The sequence below is a fragment of the Pristiophorus japonicus genome, chromosome 22 (genome assembly GCF_044704955.1).
Source record: "Pristiophorus japonicus isolate sPriJap1 chromosome 22, sPriJap1.hap1, whole genome shotgun sequence".
Lineage (NCBI taxonomy): Eukaryota > Metazoa > Chordata > Chondrichthyes > Pristiophoridae > Pristiophorus > Pristiophorus japonicus.
The window spans coordinates 36,573,172-36,586,811 of record NC_091998.1 but is presented as its reverse complement, the minus strand read 5'-3'; the positions used below and the strand labels follow the sequence as shown (position 1 = coordinate 36,586,811).

The 13,640-nt window shown below is 49.8% G+C and overlaps 1 protein-coding gene across 1 annotated transcript in view; it reads left to right on the top strand.

The window, feature by feature from the left end:
- LOC139234612 (hydroperoxide isomerase ALOXE3-like) overlaps positions 1 to 13,640 on the top strand; it is a 120,226-nt gene that overhangs the window by 84,818 nt on the left and 21,768 nt on the right. The window contains exon 2 of the mRNA XM_070865300.1: positions 7,289 to 7,487. Within this exon, the coding sequence (XP_070721401.1) occupies positions 7,289 to 7,487 (199 nt within the window). The remainder of the gene's footprint in view (positions 1 to 7,288; positions 7,488 to 13,640) is intronic.

Here is a 13,640-nt window from a genome sequence, read left to right as displayed (position 1 = left end):
CAGAAAGTTGTTGAGGCCAGTTCGTTAGATATATTCAAAAGGGAGTTAGATGTGGCCCTTACGGCTAAAGGGATCAAGGGGTATGGAGAGAAAGCAGGAATGGGGTACTGAAGTTGTATGATCAGCCATGAACTCATTGAATGGCGGTGCAGGCTCGAAGGGCCGAATGGCCTACTCCTGCACCTATTTTATATGTTTCTATGTTTCTATAAGGTTGGTGAGCTGCAGGCACAAGTTGCCACATGGGACTATGATATAGTGGCAATAACAGAGACCAGCCTCAAACAAATGGAGGATAAGGAACTTAATATTCCTGGCTACAAGGTATTCAGGAAATATCGGGAAGAAAAAAAAGAGGGCGGGTGACAATATTGATCAAAGAAACTATTATAGCACTGGAGAGGGGTCAAAGACAGAATCTATGTGGTTAGAATTAAGGAACAACACAGGAGCTATTACACTGCTTGGTGTGCAACATAGGTCGCCAATAGTGGGAAGGAAATAGAGGAGCAAATTTGTAGGCAAATTACATAATGATGCAAGAAGTAATGAGTAGTCATAATGGGGAACATAAAATATCCTAATATAGACTGGGATAGTAACAGTGTAAAGGGCAAAGATGGGGAGGAGTTTCTGAAATCTTTACTGGAGAACTTCTCACCATTAACCCCCAGTGCTGGATCTAGTTCTAGGAAATTAAGTGGGGCAGGTTTTAGTGGGAGAGCATTTGGGGAACAGTGATCACAATATCATTAGATTTAGAGTAGTTATGGAAAAGGACAAAGAAAAATCACATGAAAATACTCAACAACAACTTGCATTTATAATGTACCTTTTAACACAGTAAAATATTCCAAGGTGTTTCACAGTAACATTATCAAACAAAATTTGACACTGAGCCACACAAGGAGATATTGGGACAGATGTATTCAACCAGCATTGTAACCCATGTATAATCTGACCGAAGTTGTAAACTGTGAGAACAATGACCACTAGGTGGTGAACTTGTGGGAGACACTCCTAACCTGGACCTTCAGATATAAAAGGGAAAGCTCCACCCACTTCCATCACTTGAGTGCTATGGAATAAAGGACAGGTCACAGACTGACCTTCTCTCAAGCAGGGGCCTCGTGTGCATTTATACTGTATAGTAAGGACGTATCAATGGCGACGAGAAACTGGGATTTAAACCACGTGAGCATGGTCACGAGCAGAACAGATGAGAGGTACTGTGTTAAGGAATGATTGGCTCAGAGATTCAACATTGTTAAAGCAGCACACAGTTCTCCAGGCAGACAAGGGTAGTTGGGCATGCCCCAACATGTAGTCGAACCCAGAAGGGGAGTTCGACAGAGACAATGGCAAGCTGAACAGCGATTCACGCCATTGCAAGGGACAATGCGGCCAGTAATGGGGCCCTCAACACCTGTTAATGGTGCACTCAAGGACAATAACAGGGGCAGTCAGGGGCGATCGACTGGCAAGGGACCTTTTGTTTCAAACAGCAGCTCATGTTGGGGGTGTGGAGGCACACACTCAACCGGAGTTTGCAGAGATGAGCAAAATACCTGCAGAAATTGCAGAAATGAACGCTGGGGGAAATCGCTGGAAGATGAAGTTCAGCGAGTTCATGTGGAGCACGTTCATACACCAGGACGCCACCGATAATGATGAAAGTGCTCCTCAATGGCATCCCAGTATCAATGGAGCTAGACACGGGGGCCAGCCAGTCCCTGATGGGTATCAAACAGTTCGAAAAGTTGTGGGCATCCAAGGCCAGGAGGCCAAAATTATCGCCGATTGAAGCACAGCTATGGACTTACAAAAAGCAGATCATTCCAGTGCCAGGCAGCGCCACGGTAGTCATGACCCACAAAGATTCGGAGAACAGGTTGCCACTCTGGGTTATCCCGGGGGACAGTCCCGCACTACTGGGGAGGAGTTGGCTTGCGGTCATGAACTGGAAATGGGGCGATATCAATGCAATTTCCTCTGTGGAGCGAGTATCATGCTCACAGATCCTGGACAAATTTGACTCATTATTTCAACCCGGCATTGGCACTTTCATGGGGGCCAAGGTAGTGATTCACATAAACCCGGACGCCAGGCCAGTACACCACAAGGCCAGAGCGGTGCCGTACGTGATGCGAATTGGACCGCCTGCTGAGGGAAGGCATCAACTCGCCAGTCGAATTCAGTGACTGGGCGAGCCCGATTGTGCCGGTGCTCAAGGCGGATGCGTCGGTCAGGATATGTGGCGATTACAAGGCCACCATCAATCGGGTGTCACTCCAAGACCAGTACCCGCTACTGAGAGCGGAGGACTTCTTTGCGACACTATCCGGTGGCAAACCTTTTTCAAAATTGGACCTGACCTCAGCTTACATGACCCAGGAGCTGGCGAGTGAGTCGAAGAAGCTGACCACCATCACGACACACAAGGGGTTGTTTGAGTATAACAGATGTCCGATCGGGATTCGCTCAGCCGCCGTGATCTTCCAACGAAATATGGAAAGCCTCCTCAAGTCGATTCCAGGGACGGTGATTTTTCAGGACGACATCCTCATCACGGGTTACGATACTGAAGAACACCTCCACAACCTGGAGGAGGTGCTACGCAGACTGGACCGGGTAGGTCTGCGACTGAAAAAGGCGAAGTGCGTCTTCCTAGCTCCAGAGGTAGAATTCCTGGGGATGAGGGTAGCAGCAGACGGGATCAGCCCTACTGCGTCCAAGATGGAAGCGATCCAGAGAGCACCCAGACCCCGTAACACGACGGAGCTGCGTTCATTCCTGGGGCTCCTGAACTATTTTGGTAACTTTCTTCCCAAATTGAGCACGCTGCTAGAGCCGCTACACGCGCTCCTATGCAAAGGTCGCGAATGGGTCTGGGGGGGACAGCCAGGAAAGGGCTTTTAATAGAGCACGCAATTTGTTATGTTCCAACAATCTGTTAACGTTAGATGACCCATGTAAGAAACTTGTGTTAACGTGTGATGCGTCGTCCTATGGTGTCGGGTGTGTGTTGCAGCATGTTAATGCCAAGGGTCAGTTACAGCCAGTAGCTTATGCCTCCAGAAGTCTGTCCCAGGCAGAAAGGGGCTACAGGATGGTAGAAAAGGAGGCGCTCGCATGTGTATATGCGGTAAAGAAAATGCACCAGTACCTGTTTGGCAGGAAATTTGAGCTGGAAACATATCACAAACTCCTAACGTCCCTTTTGGCCGACAACAAGGCCATAAATGCAAACGCATCGGCCCGCATACAGAGGTGGGCACTCACGTTAGCCGCTATGACTACACTATTCGGCACAGACCGGGCACCGAAAACTGCGCCGATGCACTCAGCAGGCTCCACTAGCCACCACTGAGGGGGCTACCGAACATGCTGCTGAGATGGTCATAGCTGTTGAAGCTTTCGGAAGTGAAGGCTCACCCGTGACAGATCGTCAGATCAAAGTCTGGACAAATAGAGACCCGCTATTGTCTCTAGTCAAGAAATGTGTCCTGAATGCGATCTGGGCAGCCGTGTACAGGGTATGCCCTGAGGAATTTAAACCATTTCACAGGCGCAGGGATGAACTCTCGATTCAGGCCGATTGCCTACTGTAGGGAAACTGCATAGTCATGCCCCAGATGGGCAGAGAGGTGTTCATCAGAGAACTCCACAATGGGCACCCGGGCATTGTCACGATGAAGGCAATTGCCAGGTCACACGTTTGGTAGCCAGGGATAGATGCAGATCTGGAACTTTGTGTTCGCAGGTGCAACACGTATGCCCAGCTGGGCAATGCGCCCAGGGAAACCCCCCTTAGCCCCTGGCCATGGCCCGCCAAGCCTTGGTCACACATCCATGTGGACTACGCAAGTCCTTTCATGGGAAAAATGTTTTTGGTTGTAGTAGACGCCTACTCCAAATGGATCGAGTGTGACATTTTAAATTCAAGCACATCCTCTGCCACGATAGAAAGTCTACGGGCAATGTTCGCCGCCCACGGTCTACCGCCCATCTTGGTCAGCGACAATGGCCCATGCTTCACAACTGGGGGGTTGCACGTGGGTAATAGAATACGCTGGATTCACCTGTTACAACCCAACACGATTTGTTACCTCTCCCCCCGCCGTGATCATCCCCTCCCCGTTCTCTCCCCCGCCCCCGAAGTGATACTTAATGCCCAGGCAGGAAATGCACAAAAATCCAGCCCATGGAGAGTCTATTTGAAACATGCGACTGTCAGCAATAAATCAACAGAGATAACATATCTGTTAGAGATATAATGATAAATATTGAGGCGTTTATAAAGTGATAATGCTAATTACAGATCAGATTGTTGGATGTTGGGTTGAAATGGATTGCACAGGGAGGTGATTGAGGTTGAATCGAAGAAGAACAGGAATTTTGGGATATCAGTGGTGAGTTGCGTATTCCAATTTCAAACTCCCGAGTCCTGTCACATGGACTGAGATCGTTTTTTCCAGCCCTTTGTATTCCTACATTTATGGCCATTTGGGACTTTGGAACAGGAGGAGGCCATTCAGCCTGTTCCGCCAATCAGTTAGATCCTGGCTGATCTGAATCTGAACTCCATCCACCTGCCTTAGTTCCGTAACCCTTAATACCATTACCTAATAACAATCTTTCAATCTTAGTTTTGAAATTTTCAATTGACCCCCAGCCTCAACCGCTTTTTGGGGGAGAGAGTTCCAGATTCCCACTACCCTTTGTGTGAAGAAATGCTTCTTGACATCACTCCTGATCGGCCTGGCTCTAATTTTAAGGTTCAGCCCCTTGTTCTGGACTCCCCCAACAGAGGGAATAGTTTCTCTCGATCTCCCCTATCAAATCCTTTAATCATCTTAAACACCTCAATCAGTTCACCCCTTAACCCTCGGTACTCGGGGAATACAGGCCCAGTCTGTGCAGCCTATCCCCATAATTTAACCCTCTCAGCCCCGGTATAATTCTGGTGACTCTGCACTGTTCCCCCTCCGAGGCCGATATATCCTCCCTGAGGGGCGGGGCCCAGGACTGGACGCAGTGTCCGGGGGTCTGACCCGAGCTCTGTCCAGCTGTAACATAACTTCCACACTTTGTATTCCAGCCCCCGAGATAAAGGCCCACAATCCGTTAGCCTCTTTAATGGTTTGTTGTACCTGCCCACTAGCTTCCACTGATTTCTGTACATGGGCCCCTAAATCTCTCGGCTCCTCCACAGTCCCTCGCTTCTCACCGTCTGGAAAATACTCTGATCCATCTTTCTCAGTTCCAAGTGGATGACCTCACACTTCCGCACATTGAACTCCATCTGCCACAGTTTTGCCCACTCACTGAATCTCTCAATGTCCCTTTGCAACTTTCTGCTCCCATCGACACTATTTACTGTGCCACCCAACTTAGTGTCGTCAGCAAACTTGGATACATGGCACTCTCTTCCTTCATCCAAGTCATTGATAAATATTGTGAAAAGCCGAGGCCCCAGTACAGGTCCCTGGGGGACCACTAGTCACATCCTGCCAATTGGAGTAAATACCCATTACCCCGACTCTCCGTCTCCTATTCCATAACCAATTCCCTACCCCAGCCAATAGGTTGCCTCCAATTTCCATGCATTCTCATTTTTGCAAACAGTCTCTTATGTGGAACCTTGACGAATGTTTTCTGGAAATCCATATAAATAACATCCATAGACACTCCCTTATCTACCATATTAGTTACCTCCTCAAAAGGTTTAACTAGATTCGTTAGGCTTGCCCTTTCCAAATCCGTGTTGGCTGTCTGATCAGCTCATATTTGTCCAAGTGCCCAGTCTCTCTGTCCCTAATAGCAGGTTCTAGTCATTATCATAGGCAGTCCCTCGAAATCGAGGAAGACTTGCTCCACTCTAAAAGTGAGTTCTCAGATGACTGTACAGTCCGATACGGGAATTACAGTCTCTGTCACAGGTGGGACAGACAGTGGTTGAGGGGAAGGGTGGGTGGGACTGGTTTGCCGCATGCTCCTTCCGATGCCTGCGTTTTGTTTCTGCATGCTCTCGGCGATGAGACTCGAGGTGCCCTCCCGGATGCTCTTCCTTCACTTAGGGCGGTCTTTGGCCAGGGGTTACCAGATGTCAGTGGGGATGCTTTGAGGGTGTCCTTGAAACGTTTCCTCTGCCCACGGCAAGCAATTCTAGTAACTTCCCTGCAACAGACGTTAGACTTGTGGGCCTATAATTTCCTCGTTTATCTCTCCCACCCTTCGTAAATAGTGGAGTGACATTCAGCAATTTTCCAATCCAAGAGGACATTTCCTGCATTAAGAGAGTTTTGGAAGATCATAACTAGAGCAGCTACAAGTTCCTTACCTACTTCTTTTAATACCCTGGGGTGGAAACCATTGGGTCCTGGAGATTGGTCCCATCTTTCGCCTCATTAGTTTCTCCATTACCATTTTTTAAACTTATATTGGATCCACTGAGTTCCTCCCCTTGATTTAGTTTTTAATCTTTGTGTTGCTACATTCCGAGTCTAAAAGCTTCAATGTCACAGCTGTCAATCATGCTTGATTGAAGACACAATGGTGTGAGCTTTACACGGAATGCTCACCAACTGGACCCGGAGGAGCTGTTCGCTGAATTATACATCTTCAAGGTGTTAATACCTCGAGCAAAATCCATACCTCGCTAAATTCCCCTTCAAGTAGATTATTTGCTTCCAACCTTAATTTTGATTGACGGTAAACGTAACATAAGAACATAAGAAGTAGGAGCAGGAGTAGGCCATACGGCCCCTCGGGCCTGCTCCGCCATTCGATAAGCTCATGGCTGATCCGATCATGGACTCAGCTCCACTTCCCTGCCTGCTCCCCATAACGCCATATCCCCTTCTCGTTTAATAAAGGACACCGACTTCCACTTTCTGCCTCACTGTTTCAGAACCGTGTGAGAAAGAAGTGATCTCCATATTTTATCACCAGCTCTGGAAGTTTGTGGGCAACGTAAACTGGGAGTTAAGACCAGGGATAAAGAATGAAGGGAAATTGTAATGTTTAGGGGGGAAACACCTGTCCAGCTTTGCCACAGCCATAATTAATTTTGAAGATTGAAATGTGACGAAGAAAATTGTGGTGTACAATTCCTGCTGTGCACATGTGAGAAAGTCTCGCTTTATGCCTCAGTCTTTTAAAAGTGCCCAATCCCGATTGTGGCCACAGCATGTAACAGTATCACATACTGGCCCAGTGCCTAGTGCCTGCCCACTGCCCTCTTTACACTTGGCACATCACTAATGCTCCTCTCTGCTTTGTGTAGGTGGACACGTATGATATGATTGTGTCGAATGATATCGGAGAGATCCTGCTGGTGAAGATTGAGAAGCGCAAGTATTGGATACAGGATGACTGGTACTGTAAATACATCACGTTAAAAACTCCCACCGGCGACTACGTGGAGTTTTCGTGTTACCGCTGGATTATCGACCATAAGGAAATCGAGCTACGGGATGGACAAGGTTAGCACCAAAGCCTAGAAACAAACTCAGCCGACGGGTGTGGGAGGTGTGGCGCTGAGGTCCCACGTTTGGCTGCGTTCAGTGGGCTACAGCTGGCCTTCATGTCCCTGCACCAGAGAGGGGCAAGGGCAGCAAGGTGCTTCTGATCTGCAGGTAGTCACCCCCCCCCGATTCACAGTGTGGATCTCGGGCTCTGCGGTGCTGCCCTCCATGTCTAACTCGTCTGCCATCAGTTTGGTGAACCACATGCACGAGGCAGGAACACGAAGGAACCCATGAGCCAACATGAATCAGTGTCTGTCATGTATGTAACCTTTATGTAACTACACTGCAATACTGTATATACATAAGAAATGCACACCTTGGCCATAGGGGGTGAACTTGTGGGAGACATTCCTCACCTGGTCATCCAGGTATATAAAGGGAGGTCCCATGCAGGGTCATCACTTCTAGGTCCTGTGAATAAAGGTTCAGGTCATGGAGTGACCTTGTTCATAGAATGTGCCTCGTGTGGACTTTACATTGGCGACGAGAAACGGGAATCAACGACCCACGAGAATGGCCACTGGCAGCACAGATGAAAGGTACTGTGTTGGTGAGGACTGGGACGATTTCAGTGAGAGGCTCCAGCAGAGTTTTGTCACACAGGACTGGCTGAGAGACGCAGCGGCCGACAAGCGAAGGGCTCATCTGCTGACCAGCTGTGGACCCAAGACTTACGCGCTGATGAAAGACCTGCTCGCACCCGAGAAGCCGGCAGACAAAACCTTTGAAGAGCTCAGCAAACTAATCGGTGAGCACCTCAAACCGGCGAGCAGCGTACACATGGCCCGACACAGATTCTAAACCCACCGACGTCGGGAAGGACAGAGCATACCGGATTTCGTTGCGGACCTCCGGCGCTTGGCCAGCCTCTGTAAGTTCACAGATGCCTGCAGGGGGGAGATGCTAAGGGATTTCTTTATTGAGGACATCGGTCATGCTGGGATTTTCAGAAAGTTAATTGAGACCAAGGACTTGATCTTGGAAGCAGCGGTGTTGATGGCTCAGACTTTTATGGCGGGGGAGGAGGAAACCAAGATAATATACGCGCGCAATTCTGCCTCCAACGTGGCGATGGATCAGGGAGTCAATATCATAAATGTTGATACGTCCTTACTACACAGTATAAATGCACACGAGGCCCATGCTTGAGAGAAGGTCAGTCTGTGACCTGTCCTTTATTCCTTAGCACTCAAGTGATGAAGGTGGGTGGAGCTTCCCCTTTTATACCTGAAGGCCCAGGTTAGGAGTGTCTCCCACTTAGTGGTCAGTGTTCTCACAGTGTACAACTTAGGTCAGTTTATACATGGGTTACAATGCTGGTTGAATACATGACATCACCTCTGCCCCCCCCCCCCCCCCAAAGTCTTATTGGGATCACAGGTTGAGTCTCTCTGATGGTTTACACTCCCGTGTAGAGCGCCTGAGTTGGGGCTCCGGTTGTTGGGCGCTGGCCTGAGTGTCTGCTGTTTGCAGTGCCTCAGGCCTGTCCGGACTGCCCACAGTGACTGGGCTCTCCTCCCTTTGGTTCCGGTGTTCGGTCACCTGTGGTGGAGTGAACTCTATATCGTGTTCTTCCTCTGCTTCTTCTATGGGGTTGCTGAAGCTCCTTTTTGTTTGATCCACATGTTTGCGGCAGATTTGTCCATTGGTAAGTTTAACTACCAGAATCCTATTTCCCTCTTTGGCAACCACAGTGCCTGCGAGCCATTTGGGCCCTGCAGCGTAGTTGAGGACAAAAACAGGATCATTTACATCAATACATCGCGCCCTCGCATTCCTGTCATGGTAGTGATATTGTGACTGGTGCCTGCTCTCGACAATTTCTTTCATGGTGGGGTGTATAAGGGATAATCAGGTTTTGAGCATCCTTTTCATTAGTAGCTCTGCGGGTAGAACCCCTGTGAGCAAGTGTTGTCGGGATCTATAGGCCAAGAGGAGGCGTGATAAGCGGGTTTGTAGGGAACCCCCTTGGAATCTGAGCATCCCCTGTTTGATTATCTGCACTGATCGTTCTGCCTGGCCGTTTGAGGTGCCGTTCTAACATGGTTAATTCCATTGCCTGCCATGAAGTCCTGGAATTCAGTGCTTGTGAAGCACGGGCCATTGTCGCTGACCAAGATGTCCGGTAGACCGTGGGCGGCGAACATTGCCCGTAGACTTTCTACCGTGGCAGAGGATGTGCTTGAATTTAAAATGTCACACTCGATCCATTTGGAGTAGGCGTCTACGACAACCAAAAACAGTTTCCCCATGAAAGGACCTGCGTAGTCCACATGGATGCGTGACCAAGGCTTGGCGGGCCATGGCCAGGAGCTAAGGGGGACTTCCCTGGGCGCATGGCCCAGCTGGGCACACGTGTTGCACCTGCGAACACAAAGTTCCAGATCTGCATCTATCCCTGGCCATCAAACGTGTGACCTGGCAATTGCCTTCATCGTGACAATGCCCGGGTGCCCATTGTGGAGTTCTCTGATGAACACCTCTCTGCCCCTCTGGGGCATGACAACACGGTTTCCCCACAGTAGGCAATCAGCCTGAATCGAGAGTTCATCCTTGCGCCTGTGAAATGGTTTAAATTTCTCAGGGCATGCCCTGTACGTGGCTTACCAGTCCCCATTCAGGACACATTTCTTGACTAGAGACAATAGCGGGTCTCTATTTGTCCAGACTTTAATCTGACGGGCTGTCACGGGTGAGCCTTCGCTTCCGAAAGCTTCAACAGCCATGACCATCTCAGCAGCATGTTCGGTAGCCCCCTCAGTGGTGGCTAGTGGGAGCCTGCTGAGTGCATCGGCGCAGTTTTCGGTGCCCGGTCTGTGCCGAATTGTGTAGTCATAGGCAGCTAACGTGAGCGCCCACCTCTGTATGCTGGCCGATGCATTTGCATTTATGGCCTTGTTGTCAGCCAAAAGGGACGTTAGGGGTTTGTGATCTGTCTCCAGCTCAAATTTCCTGCCAAACAGGTACTGGTGCATTTTCTTTACCGCATATACACATGCGAGCGCCTCCTTTTCTACCATCCCGTAGCCCCTTTCTGCCTGAGACAGACTCCTGGAGGCATAAGCTACCAGCTGTAACTGACCCTTGGCATTGACATGCTGCAACACACACCCGACACAATAGGACGACGTATTGCACGTTAACACAAGTTTCTTACATGGGTCATATAGTGTTAACAGATTGTTGGAACATAACAAATTGAGTGCTCTATTAAAAGCTCTTTCCTGGCTGTCCCCCCAGACCCATTCACGACCTTTGCATAGGAGCACGTGTAGCGGCTCTAGCAGCGTGCTCAATTTGGGAAGAAAGTTACCAAAATAGTTCAGGAGCCCCAGGAACGAATGCAGCTCCGTCGTGTTACGGGGTCTGGGTGCTCTCTGGATCGCTTCCGTCTTGGATGCAGTAGGGCTGATCCCGTCTGCTGCTACCCTCATCCCCAGGAATTCTACCTCTGGAGCTAGGAAGACGCACTTCGCCTTTTTCAGTCGCAGCCCTACCCGGTCCAGTCTGCGTAGCACCTCCTCCAGGTTGTGGAGGTGTTCTTCAGTATCGTAACCCGTAATGAGGATGTCGTCCTGAAAAACCACCGTCCCTGGAATCGACTTGAGGAGGCTTTCCATATTTCGTTGGAAGATCGTGGCGGCCGAGCGAATCCCGAACGGACATCTGTTGTACTCAAACAACCCCTTGTGTGTCGTGATGGTGGTCAGCTTCTTCGACTCACTTGCCAGCTCCTGGGTCATGTAAGCTGAGGTCAGGTCCAATTTTGAAAAAAGTTTGCCACTGGATAGCGTCGCAAAGAGGTCCTCCGCTCTTGGTAGCGGGTACTGGTCTTGGAGTGACACCCGATTGATGGTGGCCTTGTAATCGCCACATATCCTGACCGACCCATCCGCCTTGAGCACCGGCACAATCGGGCTCGCCCAGTCACTGAATTCGACTGGCGAGATGATGCCTTCCCTCAACAGGCGGTCCAATTCGCCTTCTAACTTTTCCCGCATCACGTACGGCACCGCTCTGGCCTTGTGGTGTACTGGTCTGGCGTCCGGGTTTATGTGAATCACTACCTTGGCCCCCATGAAAGTGCCAATGCCGGGTTGAAATAATGAGTCAAATTTGTCCAGGACCTGTGAGCATGATACTCGCTCCACAGAGGAAATTGCATTGACATCGCCCCATTTCCAGTTCATGACAGCAAGCCAACTCCTCCCCAGTAGTGCGGGACCATCCCCTGGAACAATCCAGAGTGGCAACCTGTTCTCCGAATCTTTGTGGGTCACGACTACCGTGGCGCTGCCTAGCACCGGAATGATCTGCTTTGTGTAAGTCCGTAGCTGTGCGTCAATCGGCGATAATTTTGGCCTCCTGGCCTTGGATGCCCACAACTTTTCGAACTGTTTGATACCCATCAGGGACTGGCTGGCACCCGTGTCTAACTCCATTGATACTGGGATGCCATTGAGGAGCACTTTCATCATTATCGGTGGCGTCCTGGTGTATGAACTGTATACGTGCTCCACATGAACTCGCTGAACTTCAGCTTCCAGCGATTTCCCCCAGTGTCCATTTCTGCAATTTCTGCAGATATTTTGCTCATCTCTGCAAACTCCAGCTGAGTGTGTGCCTCCATGCCTCCAGCATGAGTTGCGGTTTGAAACAAAAGGTCCCTTGCCAGTCGATCGTCTCTGACTGCCCCTGTTATTGTCCTTGAGTGCACCATTAACAGGTGTTGATGGCCCCATTACTGGCCGCATTGTCCCTTGCAATGGCGTGAATCGCTGTTCAGCTTGCCATTGTCTCTGTCGAACTCCCCCTCTGGGTTCGACTACATGTTGGGGCATGCCTGACTGCCCTTGTCTGCCTGGAGAACTGTGTGCTGCTTTAACAATGTTGAATCTCTGTCCCAACCATTCCTTAACACAGTACCTCTCGTCTGTTCTGCTAGTGGCCATGTTCGCATGGTTTAAATCCCAGTTTCTTGTCGCCATTGATACGTCCTTACTACACAGTATAAATGCACACGAGGCCCATGCTTGAGAGAAGGTCAGTCTGTGACCTGTCCTTTATTCCTTTGCACTCAAGTGATGAAGGTGGGTGGAGCTTCCCCTTTTATACCTGAAGGTCCAGGTTAGGAGTGTCTCCCACCTAGTGGTCAGTGTTCTCACGGTGTACAACTTAGGTCAGTTTATACATGGGTTACAATGCTGGTTGAATACATGACAAACGCGACATGGAGCCCCGCAGGCAGGCAAGGGCAATTCGACACACCCCAGGCAGCAATAGACCCAAGAGTAAGTCTCCAACAGAGACAATGGCAGGCTGAACGGACATTTATGCCCCCCCCCCAGTGGACAATGCGGCCTGGGATGGGGCCATTGACACCCACTAACAGCTGTGAATGTTTGCTACATGAACCGCTGAACTTCAGCGTCCATTGATTTGCCCCAAGCGTCATCCTGCCTCGCAGACCCAAGAGCAGTCAAAGGGACAATCAGTGAGGAATGCCTTGTAACAGCTCTTTTGTTCACAACAAAGGGAATCTCAGTTCATGCTGGAGGTGTGGGGCATACATGCTGCCAGGACTTGCAGGTTTCAACAGTTCGCCTGCAGAAATTGTAGCCTCAGTGGCCATTTAGCTAGAATGTGCAGAAAGCCTGTAACCAGGCTAATATACGAGGCGGATGAACCAGATGAGGGGTCTGCGAGGCAGGATGATGCTTGGGGTAAATCAATGGACGCTGAAGTTCAGCGGGCTCATGTGGCAAATATTCACAGCTCATATACCAAAACGCCACCTATGATGATGAAAGTCCTATTAAACGGCATCCCTGTACGCATGGAGCTGGACACGGGGGCCAGCCGGTCACTCATAAGTGTTCAACAATTCAAAAAGCTGTGGCCACTCAAAGCCAGCAGACCCAAACTAGAACGCATTGAGACGCAATTACGGACGTACACCAAAGAAATCATTCCAGTACTAGGCAGTGCAATGTTGGCGGTCACACACAATGGATCGGTGAACCGGCTGCCACTCTGGATTGTCCCGGGCAATGGTCCCGCACTGTTGGGGAGGAGCTGGTTAGCTGAGATGAACTGGAAATGGGGGGA